The 14,372-nt window shown below is 43.7% G+C and overlaps 1 protein-coding gene across 7 annotated transcripts in view; it reads right to left on the bottom strand.

Moving 5' to 3' along the window:
* Positions 1-2,162: 2,162 nt before the first annotated feature.
* MEIS1 (Meis homeobox 1) overlaps positions 2,163-14,372 on the bottom strand; it is a 108,476-nt gene continuing 96,266 nt past the window's right edge. For 5 of the 7 annotated variants that reach the window (XM_061356234.1, XM_061356238.1, XM_061356237.1 and 2 more), the window contains 3 exons: positions 7,910-7,968; positions 6,594-6,683; positions 2,163-3,719 (listed from right to left, as the gene is read on the bottom strand). In XM_061356234.1, the coding sequence (XP_061212218.1) occupies positions 3,436-3,719; positions 6,594-6,683; positions 7,910-7,968 (433 nt within the window). In that variant the 3' untranslated portion in view covers positions 2,163-3,435. Of the gene's footprint in view, positions 3,720-6,227; positions 6,324-6,593; positions 6,684-7,909; positions 7,969-14,372 lie in introns of all 7 variants that reach the window. The other 2 variants (XM_061356239.1, XM_061356240.1) reach the window with 1 other exon arrangement.

The following is a 14,372-nucleotide window of genomic DNA, read 5'->3' as shown; positions in this document are numbered from 1 at the left end:
GGAAACTGAAGCCCGCCGGGGGTCGCACAAACTTTGGGAATGCGGCGCGCAATGTCCGCGGAGCTGCGCGGGCGACCGAGGAGCCCCCAACACCCCCCACCCCCCGCGGCACTCTCCCGAGCCCCCAAGAGATGGCAGTCGAAGCCGGCTTTCCTCCTCCTCCTCCTCTTCCTCCTCCTCCTGCTCCTCCGCGGCTGGCAGAGGCAGGACAGCGAGGCAGCGAGACCCCCCCGCCACATCCGCGCCCGCTCCCAAACTCCGCCGCCATCCGCGCAGCGCCGCGCAGCGAGGTGCGCGTTCCCGCGGGGCGCGCAGCCCCAGACGCCGGGGCGCTGAGTCGCAGCCGGGCGGCCTCCTCCGACCCCCACCCCCATCCCCCCCCCCCCCCCCCCGGGCGGCCTCCCCCGGTGCGGTGAAAGGAGGTAGCTAGGAAACAGCGAGCGGCCCGAAAAGGCGGAATTTCCAACGTGTAAAATGTTCTTAACGGAGCCATTGAGAGAGTGCAATAAGGCGTGAGGGGGAACTAATCTCCCCATTTAAATGTTTGTGGCAATTTTATCTAAATGAATTTTAATGCTAAACGAGGGATAATTCCCTATTTGTAACCCGTTTACTTCTCTTTCCTGTGCCTCTGAAGCTGTCTAACATCGTGCGATGAACAATAACAATAAAAATACTGTCAAGGCATATTCTTCATTTTGAATGTGTTATAATTACAGCTGATTAAATGTCTTGGGATATAATAGTGGGCTCAATTTGAAATGTGGGTGTTTTGTCTTCCCCCCATAAAAAAAGTCCCATGGAGGAAGGTCTGTGCCCCACTTCTCCGCGGCTGCGAGGAGGAAGGGACGCGTGTGCCCTCACATGCAAGAGGGCGGTTTGTTTTTGTCTTTCAAGAAACATAAAAAAAAAACAAAACCCAAAACTAAACACAACAACAGCGACCAAAAAAAAAAAAAAAAAAAGAAAAAGGAAAAAAAAAAAGGAAAAGAGGAGAAAAACACACACACAAAAAAAAAGCAAAAAGCAAGCCCCTTTCATTCAGGTTTTGGCAGAAAAATGTCATTATTCCGGGCTCACAAAGCGGGAGCGGGGATGTGCAGCCTTTTAGGAGGTAGAGCGGCCCTTTAAAAAATGGGAAAAAGGGAAAAACAAAGAAAACTCAGGAAAAAAAAAAAACAGAAAAAAAAAAAAGGAAGGGGAGGAGACCCAAGCTGCAGGGGGGAGGACCCCACTTTGGTGGCTTGCTTCATTCAAGATCTGTGCTGCCTGCTGCCAGCCCTGCCTGTACCCCTGACTTACCCCCATCCAGCTCCAACCCTCCACCTCAGGAGGACAAGCAGGGTGGGCAAGGGGGTGCCCCCGGAGCACCCCCCGACAAAGGCGGGGAGGGGGTTGCGGCAGGTTTGGATGGGGTGCAGGGGAGCTGTTGTATGATTTTGCTTTAAGAGATTTGCATGATTTTCCTCCCCCCAGGAAACTCCGAGTTTATTTATTTATTTGTCTGTTTACATTTATTTCTTTATTATTTATTTGTTAGCAGCTGGGATTTTATTTAAGAAAACTCAAAGGTCTTGCAGCCGACCCAGGCTCTTTGGTGCTATTTAACTCGCTGGCTGCGATGCAGAAAGTACAGCTGTGTGAGGAAATTGGTTAATGAGGAGAGGACGGCCTGCACCAGCCTGCGCTCACAAGAGGTCCAGCAGCCCCTTGCACCACCACGTTATTTCACTTACAAATATGCATTGCCCGGGCAATGGCTTCCAAGTTTTATTTTCCTCCTTCCTTAATATGTTCAGGTCCAGAAAGAAACATATGTGAGTGGCTCCAAGAATTCAGACTGTGCATTAGAACTCAATTTGGGGTGGGGGGTAATACTATTTACAAATTTCTGTCCACTAATTCCCTGTAATATTACATTTATTAAGAGGCAACAGTTCCCATCCTGACTATTTACAGTGCAAGTTCCAAGCAAGTTTCCTTGTGCAGCACAGCATTACTTTTACATTCTTTAAACATGAAGCCAATATTTAAATAGCAATGCGAGGTATGCCTCTGGAGCTAGCTGAATTTTGTAGCTTCTTGGATCCCAGTTTGGGATAGAATGGCTACAAATACTGAAGGGGGGCAGGAAACAAATTTTGCAAGCAGTGGAGTCACCATGACAAAAAATAATTTGTTTTTATTTTAGATTCAGATTTCATTACTGCACTCAAACTACTACAACTGGGCTTTGAGTTATTATACAATCCAAACTGTTTCAATCAGAAACTCTAAGACTCAGTGTGCAATGATTATTATTAATAATAATTAGCTCCTTGGTTTCTTGATAGAAAAAGGCTATCAACAAGCATTTGTTTAACCACAACAAAAGTATAATTAGCTTATCCCACTTAGTAAATCTGTATGCATGCCAACTCATACCAAACTGCTACTTTTACAAAAAATTGCAATAATACAGATCATTTTTCCAGTCCTTTTTGCACAAAATTTATTTACAATGTATACATAAATGCTCCATGATGGGACTATGGGGAAAAAAAAAATGCACACGACCGATGTCTTGCCCAGAAAGAAAGTCAACATATTAAAAATAAATCTTCAGTCCATGTTTCTTGCTGCATAAAACAGGAAGTGATGTACAAGGTGGTGGTTGCTGCATGGGGACAAGGATGCTCTGATGTGACAATTAGGCTTCAAATACACTGCCTTTCCGTTTCCATGCTTCCTCCTACCAGTCTCCTTAAGACACTGCCTGCAACAGCTGATTAATCATTGTTGATGACTGCAGTTTTTCCCATCCTTCCCGATTTACATCTGTTCAGGCCAATTCAAATATGGTGAGTAAATGAATTAGACATGCAAATTCACGCCCCAGGCTAGAAAGAGAGAGAGGGAGAGAGACAGGGAGAAAGGGAGAGAAAGGGAAGAAAGAGAGAGAGGAGAGAGGGGGGAGAGAGAGAGTGTGCATGGCTGAAATCCTAGGATAGAAGAAAGATTCTTCTGCCTGACATAGTTATTTTAATGCTCTAAAAATCCTGCAAATAAGCCCTTTCTGTCATTTGCAGGATAAGTGTAAGGCTTCTTTTTCAATGTAAGGAGGCTTCTGGAGGAAGTGAAGAGCTATGGAAACAACACACATAGTGTGGAAAAATTTCACATTTTTTTTAAAAAATCTATAAGAAACAACGTAATATGGATAACAGTATAATAGCATTTTACAATATTTCACTCTTTGTTCTCTTAATGTCTTATATAGGTATTTAGCATGTCCCCAGAAGTTGACTTCGGTTGGTGTTTTCCTGCTTTTCAGGGTCCCTGTGAAGAATCGGAACGTCCCTTGGTCCAAAGTTGAAGCCAAGAACTCCATAGTCATTGCAGAAAGACAATGTTTGAAATCTACCGTTGCTGCAGACAACGTGTATTTCCCTTAAGCTACTGAGCATGAATGTCCATCACTTGTCCGCTCACTGCCGGCTCGCCGGTATGAAGCATTGTGGGGCTTGATGCTGACATGGGCATTCCAGGGTGGGGTGGTCCTCCATGCATCATCATCGCTGGGTGGTGAGGGTGTCCAGGAATGTAGGTATGCATGGGGGGGCCATGACGCAGCTGAGCGGGATGAGGGGGCATCTGGGGTGGGGTATAGCTTGGCTGTCCCATATTCATACCCATTGGACTACCCCGAGACACATAATCCCCTGGCATACTTTGCAGCCCTGCGGAGAGAAAGAAGTGGTGGTGAGTGCTGGGGATCAGCTATGGACATTGGGCCACGAGGCTCCTCTGCTTGGGCACGGGAAGGCTGGACTTGAGCCCAAGGCGGGATGCAAAGTCATGGATGTGTAAGTGCAGCTGCCTTTGTGGGATTGGAGTCTATGTATGGACTCACAACAACGGCAACAGGAATGATTCTCAGGTCATAAACCCCCTCCAAGTACATCCTCCCCCCTCCAAATACAGAGTTCTGGGAGATAAAACCACTTTCTGCTTTTATGGTTAGGAACGTATGCGATGGAGATATTTCCGATCTGGAAGCCTGCCCAAGGCAGAGCCAGCCTGATGACGACTAATGTCACACAGGGTGGTGGCACCAAGCCGGGAAAGCCCTTGTGAGGGCTCTTAGGTGGGCTCCATCCCCCATGGCCTTGTTCCAGCTACCCGCCTTCATCTCCCCACTTGTAAAAGTGTGCTGGGAATACAGGGCAGGGAATCAGTAGTAGTTAATGAGGGGCTTGGGAGGAGAGATGAGTTAAATCAGTGTCGAGATTTATCAACAGTTATTTATTTAGCTCTTGAGCCCCATCACTTGGAATCTGTCCCAAGTATTTGTGCCATTCAAACAGACACTATACAGCAAGCACATACATCACTGAACAAAGGCCTCATATGAAGCCGAAATTGATAGGATTACTAAGGGCAATTGTTAAATCAAACCTGTATTTTTAAATGCATTAAAAATATATCTATAATCAATAACAGTTATCAATTAATTCTTTCCCCTTGCTCACTTCTGTCTGAAAAAAAATCAGACGCGCAACTCAGTCAACCTTGCAGTGGGTTTGGGAGAACAATAAGAAAAAAATTGGACCTAAAACAATAAAACCTCCTGCTTTCTGTGGGCCTCTGCCTTCTGCTTGGATTGCTGTAGCTGATGGGAACTGACAGGTGTATTGTTTCGGAGAGCTATAAGCTCCATAATCATCAAGGGTGAAAGGCATACGCTATTGCTAAGTAGGTTCAATTGGCTTTAGTTCTAAGTAAGAGCGCGCTGTGAATGCGCCGAACACCTTGGAATCAGGTCTCAAGACTCTAGCAATGAATAGCTGCTTAATCTAGCCTAAAGGAACAGTTTTGAACTAATGAAAATTGCTTATAAAATATACTGTACTCACAGCTCTTTAATCAAAAAAGATGATAATATTTTTTGTAATAACCTATTAATTTAATTGGTCACGAAGCATAAAATACATCATTTAAATTTAATTGACCCAGAAACTAAGAAACAATATTTAAATTAACTAAGCTAGAAATTTCCATGATGAGGTAATAAGGCTGTTGCATTCCCAAGCTCAGAGGAATGTTTTCACAGCTAATTGTTAAAACTTAGTTTTGACTTGTACCCAGAGAAGACGACTATGAAATACACTTGGCCTGGGTAACTTCAAACCCTGCGTTAATATTGGCTGGGGGTACAAGAAAGATGCCAAAATAACTGCTTGTAACTCTAGAAAGAGAGCGAAAGAAACAGAATCAGGCACCATTTAAACACGGTACTGGTGCCTTGGTGTTTCAAACTGCTTTGCTCTTTAAAGAAAAAAAATATTAAAAAAAAAGAAAGAAAAAAAAGGTGTATAATGTATTTTCCCTTATAAAAAGACAAAAGGGTGGGGGGAAACTGGGGCAGTTTTTCTAGGCTTTCTTCGGGAGGCCTGCCACTGAAGATTGCATTAATGATCTCTATTTTTGTATACTGAATAAGTCAAATCCATTTGTCACACTGCAAGTGATGGCATACTTAATTTGGATATAGTCAATTAGCCTGGGCTAAGCTCCATAGCCTGCTGCGCACACCTCTATTTTGTATTCTCTCTTTTTCCTTTGCCACACGTAATCCCATTATGACGGACAGACAAAGAGAAATAAACTTGGGGGGGAAAAAAATTAAGAAAAAAATCCCCAAAGTTTGGTCCATCGCCTTCCAAAAAGCAACTAAGTGAAGCCACAGCTTATTTTTTTTTTCACCTATGAGAACTCTCTGTTTGGTTTTTTTGGTGTCTTGCAGGTTAGCAGGAGAAATGTAACTCATGCATCAACTGCGGTTAGACAGATTTATGACACTTTGGGGACATGCTCTTTCCTCTCCCTGCGCTGCTGCAGACCGCTTACATTTTGCAAATCAGTCTGTTGCCAAGACGACGGGCTCCCCCACCTCCCTGGCTGCTTCTTGTTTTGTCATGTGCTCAGGGATGGATAATAGCATCAATGTATGGCGGCGTCGATGTACGGCGGCGTCAGTGTACGGCGCGCGCGCGCACACGGGTTTTGGGAGCTTGGAAAGCTTGAGCTGAACCAGAAGGACAGAAACCCAAAGGAGCCCAGGCACAGGATGGATGGATGGAAAGGAAGGAACAAGCATGAGGCTATGGGCAGGGAGAACATAGGGAAATGTAAGGAGACAAATATCCCTCGGACAAAGTGAGAACAAAGACCCCGTTTGTACTTACTTCCCCCTGGCTTTGCCATTGGTTACCTAGGTGAAGGTTACATGTAGTGCCACTGCCCCTCCATGCCCATATTCATGCCCATTCCACTCATAGGTCCTAGAAGGAGATAAAAATCCAAGAAGATGCCAGAGAATGAGCAAAGTCAACAGATAGTGCCAAAAGCCCCTTTCCAAAACACAGCATGGCAGAGAGTCCAGGACCCCTCGAGAGAGAAGATGCCTGGTTTCCCTTGGTGACTGAAAGCAGGCAGAAGACAGGCAAGGCAAGGCAGACAGCTGAGACGACGGTGAAGGGCGGAAGAGTGGTTACCTGTGGTGGCATGACTGAGATCACCCATCAGTGGGTGACGCTACCCCGAGGGCTTACCTGGCGCTCGGATGCCCATGTGCTGCTGGCCGTCCATCACAAAACCTCCCATCGGCTGCCCGTCAGGGTTATAGGGTGTGCCTTGACTTACTGGAAAAGTGTAGAACATTGCATTTTAGCAACAGCCAAAAGGGGCACCTCTCGTGTCAAGACACAACCCCCCTATCTATGGACTCTGTGAGACAGCTATCAGTGCTGGCTCTAATAAGAGTGAAAACCATCTACTGCTCAAATTGAGAGGCTGGGCTAACACACTTGCTTGGTTTTGGCTTAATTTCCTACTGCGAGTTTGGAAATGAAGTTAGCGATCCGAAATCTCGAGACATGAGGAGCCCCAGCTCCAGCTGCTGCCACTGCTGACGTCAATGCAAAGACCTGTATAGGAGCTGGATTTTATGGCTGGAATAGTCACACTGAAATTGCAGTGTGTTAAATTACGCCCGTGTGCCTTTCTAAGAGCAGGACCTGAACACATTCATGCCAGATATTTACCTCTAATGACAAAATAATCGAATGTACTCAAAAAGGAATTGTGGCCCAAAGGCATCTAGGACAACGATGGATTTGGATAGTCTGGCAGTGAGACTTGGGAAAGCAAAACCAACTGGGAATAACTGGCTATTCTTCAATGGTAAATACCCACACAGAGCTGCGAGCCAAGACCCCAGACAGAACCAGCATGTGAAAACTTAAGATTTTTTACAAAATAAAAAGAAATTCCCCCAAAGGAAATGCCAAATACTCATCAATCCCCAAAGACAGCTACTAAGAAGAAGAGACAAGGGACAAAAGGATCCTATACAAGTACCACTACCTGAACTCGAGGTTTTAACTGTACATTAAAAGCCAGCTTCAGAAGTAAGCTGCCTTGGGTTATTAAAGCACATAAAGCTCTACCTCATTGAATGTCTTTGAACTTTACTGAGTCCCACAAGCGATTCTGACCCCTTTGCCCTTTTGACAGGTAATAAAGTTTACAGCAATTCCACACCAAGCCATGCACCAGGGAGTGGTCATAGGAGCAGAAAGAGCTGGGAAGGAAAACTCAAAACAACTACTTGTATGTGTATGGGAAGTCCAGTCATGGAGTGGATCATTTTAGTTTCTTTCTTTGAATTTTCAATTTTTTTCCCCAAATGTTTTAATCATGTCAAAATTATTAGGGTTGTAATGAAAGAAAGCTGGTTGCATTTTAATTGTCGATCACTCCCAGCATTCATTTCTCATTTATTTACCAGGTAATGGACCTCCCGGTGAATGGCTTGAGCATGTTTTTTGTCTGCGTGACTTGAATACAGCTACTATTGGGGACTTACCTGCTCGATTGGACTGGTCTATCATGGGCTGAACTATTCTTCTTCTAGCATTAATAAACCTGCAAGATAAGAAAGCAAACGGTTAGGAAAGGGATGACTTCTACCCCTCCCCAAGCCCTCTCGCCCAACTCTGTCAGGCTGCGAAGGGATGCAAATACTGCAAAACCTCTAACCCTGATGACCTTTTGAGAGCACAAGCTTGGGGTTTCCAAGCTGATTTATGTTTGCCTGCTTTCTACCACAGTCAGACACTTCCATTTCATCTTTTCATGGGGGAATTAGCAGAGTTTTCAGGAAACAATACCAGCAATGCTCTTCTCGATTCAGAATGGGGCACAGAAATAAAACCAAACAGGTGAAGCCAGCAAGATGCTCGTGAGGGCATCTGCTACCTCCCCCTCATTAGTGCCATTTCTGCCTTATGTCCTCTGACTTTTTTTTCAATTCTTTTTTTTTTTGTCAAAACCTGCCCCTACCTCTCCCAAACCTAATTCCCTTTTAATGCCCACTATTAAGATAATGAACTGTGATGGCAGAAGCCCATCAAACGAGGGAACGTCTGGAGTTTTATCACTGCTAACTCACACTGCTGGGGACTTAAGAGCCCTGCATTCCTCCTAGCCATTTCTTGGTGGGATTTTCTCCCCCCCCTCTTTATGCAAAGTCTGAGGGGTCAAGGCGAGGTCATAGCTTTACAGTAATTGAATTTATAATCCTGTTTTCTCCAGCTAGGCCTGACCATTTACAGCAAACATCTTGTTAAACTGTAATTACTGGACTACTGAAAATTCCCCCTGAACAATGAAAAGCAGATCTTTGGAAATGAAAAAAAAAAAGGTACATTCAGTTTTTTAAAATGGTCATGTGCAACCGTACTCCTCGTACTTTTGTAGCTCTCCGCCTCAGTGAGTCTTGCAATGCTTATTTGGGAAAGGAATATTCAAAATACTTTGGAGCAAAACAGAAGAAGGAGGAGGATCACAACTGCCTCAGTCTCCTCTGTGGGCAGTCCTCACGGCGCTGAAATCAGAAGGCTCAAAACCATGGCTGGGAACCTGCCTGAAGAGCATTAGAAGAACTTCTCTTGTGGTCTCGCTCATCAGAAAGCTCAGTTAAAACCCATTTGGAAAAAATCTTCGCTGAGATTTAATCACAGCAAAGCCTCATGACCAGACTTTACATTCTTTGCAAGAGAGAACAGGAATAATAAAAAATATGTATGCCACAATATCTATCTACTAGTAAAAGGAGAAGCATGAGCCTGGGTAAAATGACACAACACTTGCAGAATGCAATAGGAAAGTCCACAAAGGACTGCTTGCTGCTTGTTTTTGTTGCCTTTGCTTGGAGTGGCTTAGCAGGAGTTCTCCTACTGCAGAGATAAAGCCAATAGGACCTTCCTGCGGGAATCAGCTCTGCACACCCGTTCCCCAAAACCAGAGGGGAGAAGAATCACAAACCACCACCCCATGCTGTTTGTTTTGCCCTCATCAAAGACCAGCACAGTGATTTTGGTCTCCTCCTATCTCCCATTCCCAACTGACGCCTGTTACCAAACTCCAGCAAAAAATTAATCAAGATCTTGAATCCTAACCAAGCCTGTCTCAAAAAAAAATGGGCTCAAAGGCACAAATTCCGGGTGCCGATGTGGAAACCTTACACCTTAAGTAGGTCATGTTTTGCCAGCAAGAGCATTGGATCAATTTTTCTACACATTTCCAATAAAGAAAAAAAAAAAAAATCCTCAACTCCAGCAAACAGTGTTGCAAATCAGTTTATCATTATCTTGTACAAACCATGGAAATTAGAATCATGTGAGCAGAAGGTTAGACTAATTCTCCTTTCTCATTATAAGCACAGGTGTAGCACAAACACCATGTGAAATAAGCAATTAAAAAAAATCTGCCTTTTTTCCCCCATTAGCTGCCTTAGCTCCATGACCAATTAGAAAATTGTTTAATATCTGTAATCTGCATTTGCAGAAAGCAATTTTCACAGTAACTCTCCTAAGTAAAACAACAACACAAAACCCCAGTGCCTCAGTCATTTCTTTCTGCATGCCTGGCAGGCTCTTGCTGTGTTTACTCCATCCTTCTGCCCAATTGCCAGGACCTCTTACTGTGGCAGGAGAGGAAGATTTTTGGTAGCTGTGAGACTGGCTGGTCACTGAAACCTTCATTTGCCAAAAGCTTTTACCTCAAAGAAACCCTGAGCAACATTAAGCACACATACTCCAATTTCACAACCTTCTCTTCCTTCTCCTCCAAACTACAAGTGCTTTTAATAAGAAGGGGGGCTCAAAATCATAAACTATTATAGTTAGATTTTACCAGTAAGTATCCAGAAGATGTGACTATGGTAAAACATATTCTCACCTGTTTGCATCATGCTATAGCTTGGGATATCTCTTTTAAGAACATTTTACGCACAGGTACTTAATAGTTATCTTCTTCCTATGCATTAATGGAAGTATTTTCTATAAGTAGCAATTCTGCCAAACAGCCCTGTGTTTGGATGTCTTCAGGGGGAATTCAGACGCAAGAACATTTTCCTTCTGGGCAAAGTAATAAAATGACATTCTTGCTCCTCCCACTAGAAGTCAAACGGAGGTCAGCTCCCCATCCTTGTATCTGTTTAAATAAACTGGTCCAGCTGTTTGTTTCCAGGGTGCCCTTTAACCTTCTGTCCCATCCTCCCTGCCTTTGTAACAGAACGCTTTACTTTGCATTATAGAAGACTCCAAACCACTATGCATTAAAAAAAAAAAAAGAAGAAGAAAGTATTCACTTTCAAGTTTCTTCCTGCATCCCAAACCTGGAATTCCTAAGAACCCATCAGATTAAAACTACTAATGCAGCTTGCCTTGCGAAAGCACAACGCAGTGCTCTTACATTTACAAATCACAGCTGAGAACTCTGCAAGCCAAACTGCGAATTAGCTGTTACTGCAGAAATATGTGGCATGAGGATAATTTCTTCGTAGTGCTTTTTTTTTCTTTTTTTGTTTGAGAGAAGGGCCAAGATCTTTTGATCAGTCTTTGCATTTCCAAAACATCAGGCTGACATAGCACCGGCAAAATGATGGAACAGAAAAGCTAGGAGGAAAAATCTCACTGCTCCTTTTCCTGCATGTTCATCTTCACCTATCTTAAGAGAAAAAAAAACCCTAAGTCACTCTAACTTTTAAAAGTTCAAAAAAAATAGGACCTAAAAACCATATTTCTGTATTCAGGACTACTAAATGGAGTATTGTCAAAATACAACTCAGCGTAAAACTTAAGTTAATCATTAAGACCGCTGCTTAACCTTACTCATGTGAGTAAAGACCCACAGAGGCTCAAAGACCTGCATATTTTTTCCCATACTAGTGCTCTAAGCATTGGTCCTTTTATTCTGATGTGGCAGGCTTTTTTTGTTTTGGGGTTTTTCTCCACCAAGGAGCAGAATCAGCAGTGGAACAAACAACATGAGATTCCCTTAGTGTACAAGTTGTACGCATTTAAAAGCCCAAGGAGGGCTGAGAACTCTGCAAAGTGATGACTTGGGTTACTTTTGCTTGCTTGTTTTCTTTTTCCTCCTTTTTTCATTCCCCCCCCCCCCCCCAAGGGGAAGAATCTGGCATGGAGGGAACGTTTGAACAGTTGGGCAAACACAGAAGTTTAAGGTATTTATTACTTTTTTCAAGTTAACTTTTCCTTGCCCTTTTGGATACATGAGATTGCACTTTCTGCTGTGTCCCCAAAAGCAAGAAAACCTCAGCTATTCCACCTGCATAGGCCTAAGAGGAGGAGGAAACCCTCTTTTCTCCAATTTGCACTTTACTAGGATGTTTTCTCTTAGGCTTCTCGCCCGGGGTCTGTCTCCAGAGGTCACCAGCAGTCTCCCTGTTCCGTGCATCGCTGGTCCCACGGGTGAGATCCAGACCCAGCCCCGGGGATGCTGCAATCTGCCTCTGCACTCTGACCTTCAGCTTGGCCACCCTCACTGCCATGCACAAGTTTTGTTTCTTCTCAGCAAGAGGCAGCATGGCTGGTGATGACAAAAGACTTATTTTAGTTGGAAATTGGCTACAATAATAGCAGCCAGAGAGCAAGGATTTTCGGAGGGTCACCAAACCCTCCAAAAGGCACAGTTTGTGAAGGCTCAGGTTACAGCCCAAGTGACATTTTCCACACAGATCTGTTCTTTCTCCCTTCCCCTTATATTTCACTTCTGCTGAGTGAATAAAACAAGACCTTCCTCCGCTGTCACCAATTTCCAAAGCCACCTTTGCTCAAGAATCGACAGAGTGATTGTGGGGACTTCCAATTTGTAGTCTTTGAATGAAATTTTCCAGGACCAGCTGTCTGAAAGGAGATGCTGAGACTTAGCAGTATATTGAATTTTCCTCTCCCCCCAGCCCTTTCAAATGAGGAGAGTTTCACACCATTACTGACTTTTGATACTTGGAGTTGCAGGCTGATCCTTCCCAATATTGTCCCAAACCACTGCATGCCAGAAGGCTGTGTATCACTAGCAGTGCCAAGAAATTCCCCAAAATCTCTGCCTCATTTTCTCCTTGAGCTCTTTCTAGTAAACCAAGTGTAAGGATGACGAGAAAGCCCACAGTAGCTACAAACCCCAGTGCTAAAAATCTCTACTGCCCCTCTGAAAAAAACAGTATCCCTCTTGACAACAAGCAAACCATCATTTTTCTAACAGATGCCAAAGTAACCAGAGCCCTGCAAACTGACAAAGAATTCACTTGTAAAACCAGTCATACTCTTTTCTGCATACTGGAATCCTTCACTTATACAGCAGCGAAACAACCTTCTTTATTCAGCACTTAATTCCTCAACGCTTAACAGGTTTATCTCTAATAAAAACAATTTAAATGGAAAGTGTGCTATAAAGCAGGATTATTACACTTCGGTAACTGCTTTATTCCTTATTTTAACATATTTTCATTTTTTTTTTCATGTGTATTTGTTTTCTGGAGCTTTTTTAAAGCAGTCAGTTAAAGAAAAGAAAAAAAACCCCAAAGAAATTATTTCACCAAATACTTTCAAGTGTTTTAAAAACAGCCTTAAAAAAAGTAAGTTCCCTCTGTAATTGTGAACAGAAAAAAAATAACTGCAGACTTTGAATGGTAATCACATCTCCCCATCCCTAAAATGAGAAATAAATGTTAAAAGAGTGCTTACTGCTGTTATTAGAAAGTTCTGATCCTGAAGTCAGTTAGTGAGCTTAATGACCCATAACTACCAGTCATTAGCAATCCATGCTCTCTGTACTCCCTTTATTTGTAAAGAAAAAAAAAAAGACGAGAAAAATCCAAGACACTCAAGAAACTTTGTTCAATTTAAAGTCAAACCTTATGAAGTCATGTTTGGCAACTTTTCTTGGTTTCTCCTCCACCTCCTCCAAACTGAAGACAGTTCAGGACTGCAATACATCATTTACAACACTAAATGGAGGTAGGGAGGGAAGAGAGTACATGGGCTGCTAACCGCCCACTCCAGACACGTAATATTGGAATATACTCCAAACGCAGCAAGTCCATCCATCAGGAGGATCAGGAAGGTTTCCTGAAAGCTCTCCTCTCCCTCCCTCCTCCACTGTAGCACCAGCACAGGGGACTGTACATAGGGCTGAGGGTGTCACAAGACAATATTGAAGAGCGAGCAAATAAAATACTATGCAAAACTAGTGATGAAAAACCACTAATTAGCTGACAAATTTGATGTAAAGCACTAATGAAAGCCATGTGTGGTTCTGCAACTTAGTTTTAAAAATAGCTTCTGACTTCAAGCATTACTATGTGACCCCACCGATGGATTCATGTTGTGCATTCAGAAAAGTTGCTTTAAAGCAGGAGAGTGCTATTGAATCCCTCGCAAGCCAACCCTGCTAATGTAGAGAGCATATTGAGTGCAAAAACAGAAAGCATAGGGATGGGATCAGGTATATGCTTTCTGTAAGAGAGCGGCTATGCCCTACATTTTGGCCAGCCCAACATGCACCAGTTCTACCTTTGGCCACCTCCTGTAGCTTGCTCTTCTCCAAAGCCCTTAAACCCTGCTTCCCCTCCTGCTCCATGCCATGCTTTCTTCCCAAATCATGGCATGATGCCTCCTGCCTCCAAATAAGCAGACTGGATTTGGGGAAGCACCTTGCCACCAGCTCCATGGACACCATGCAGCCTCTGTGACCACCTTAGGGTGGCAGCTAAGCTGGTAGTTGCTTATGCTCTGGGTGCAGAAGGGATGGGTGACAGCTTTCCATCAAGGCAGGAGACACAAGCTCCTGCTTGATCCAAACACTCCCCTAGCCCCATCTCTGTGCAGAGTTTATGGCTGGTGGCTGCTCAATGGGTCCTTCTAGGAGAAAACTGAGCATCTTGCAAAGTTTTCCCTGTTCCCCAGTAGGATGAAGCTAAAGCCTATTTGTATTTATTTGTTAGCTCTGAATGAAAAACAAGGGAG

The sequence above is a fragment of the Neopsephotus bourkii genome, unplaced genomic scaffold (assembly GCF_033783945.1).
Source record: "Neopsephotus bourkii isolate Nb327-2 ecotype Australia unplaced genomic scaffold, CSIRO-AGI_Nbou_v1 NB_845, whole genome shotgun sequence".
Classification (NCBI taxonomy): domain Eukaryota; kingdom Metazoa; phylum Chordata; class Aves; order Psittaciformes; family Psittacidae; genus Neopsephotus; species Neopsephotus bourkii.
Note: the sequence above shows the minus strand (reverse complement) of the source record. Positions and strands in the feature narration are given on the sequence as shown.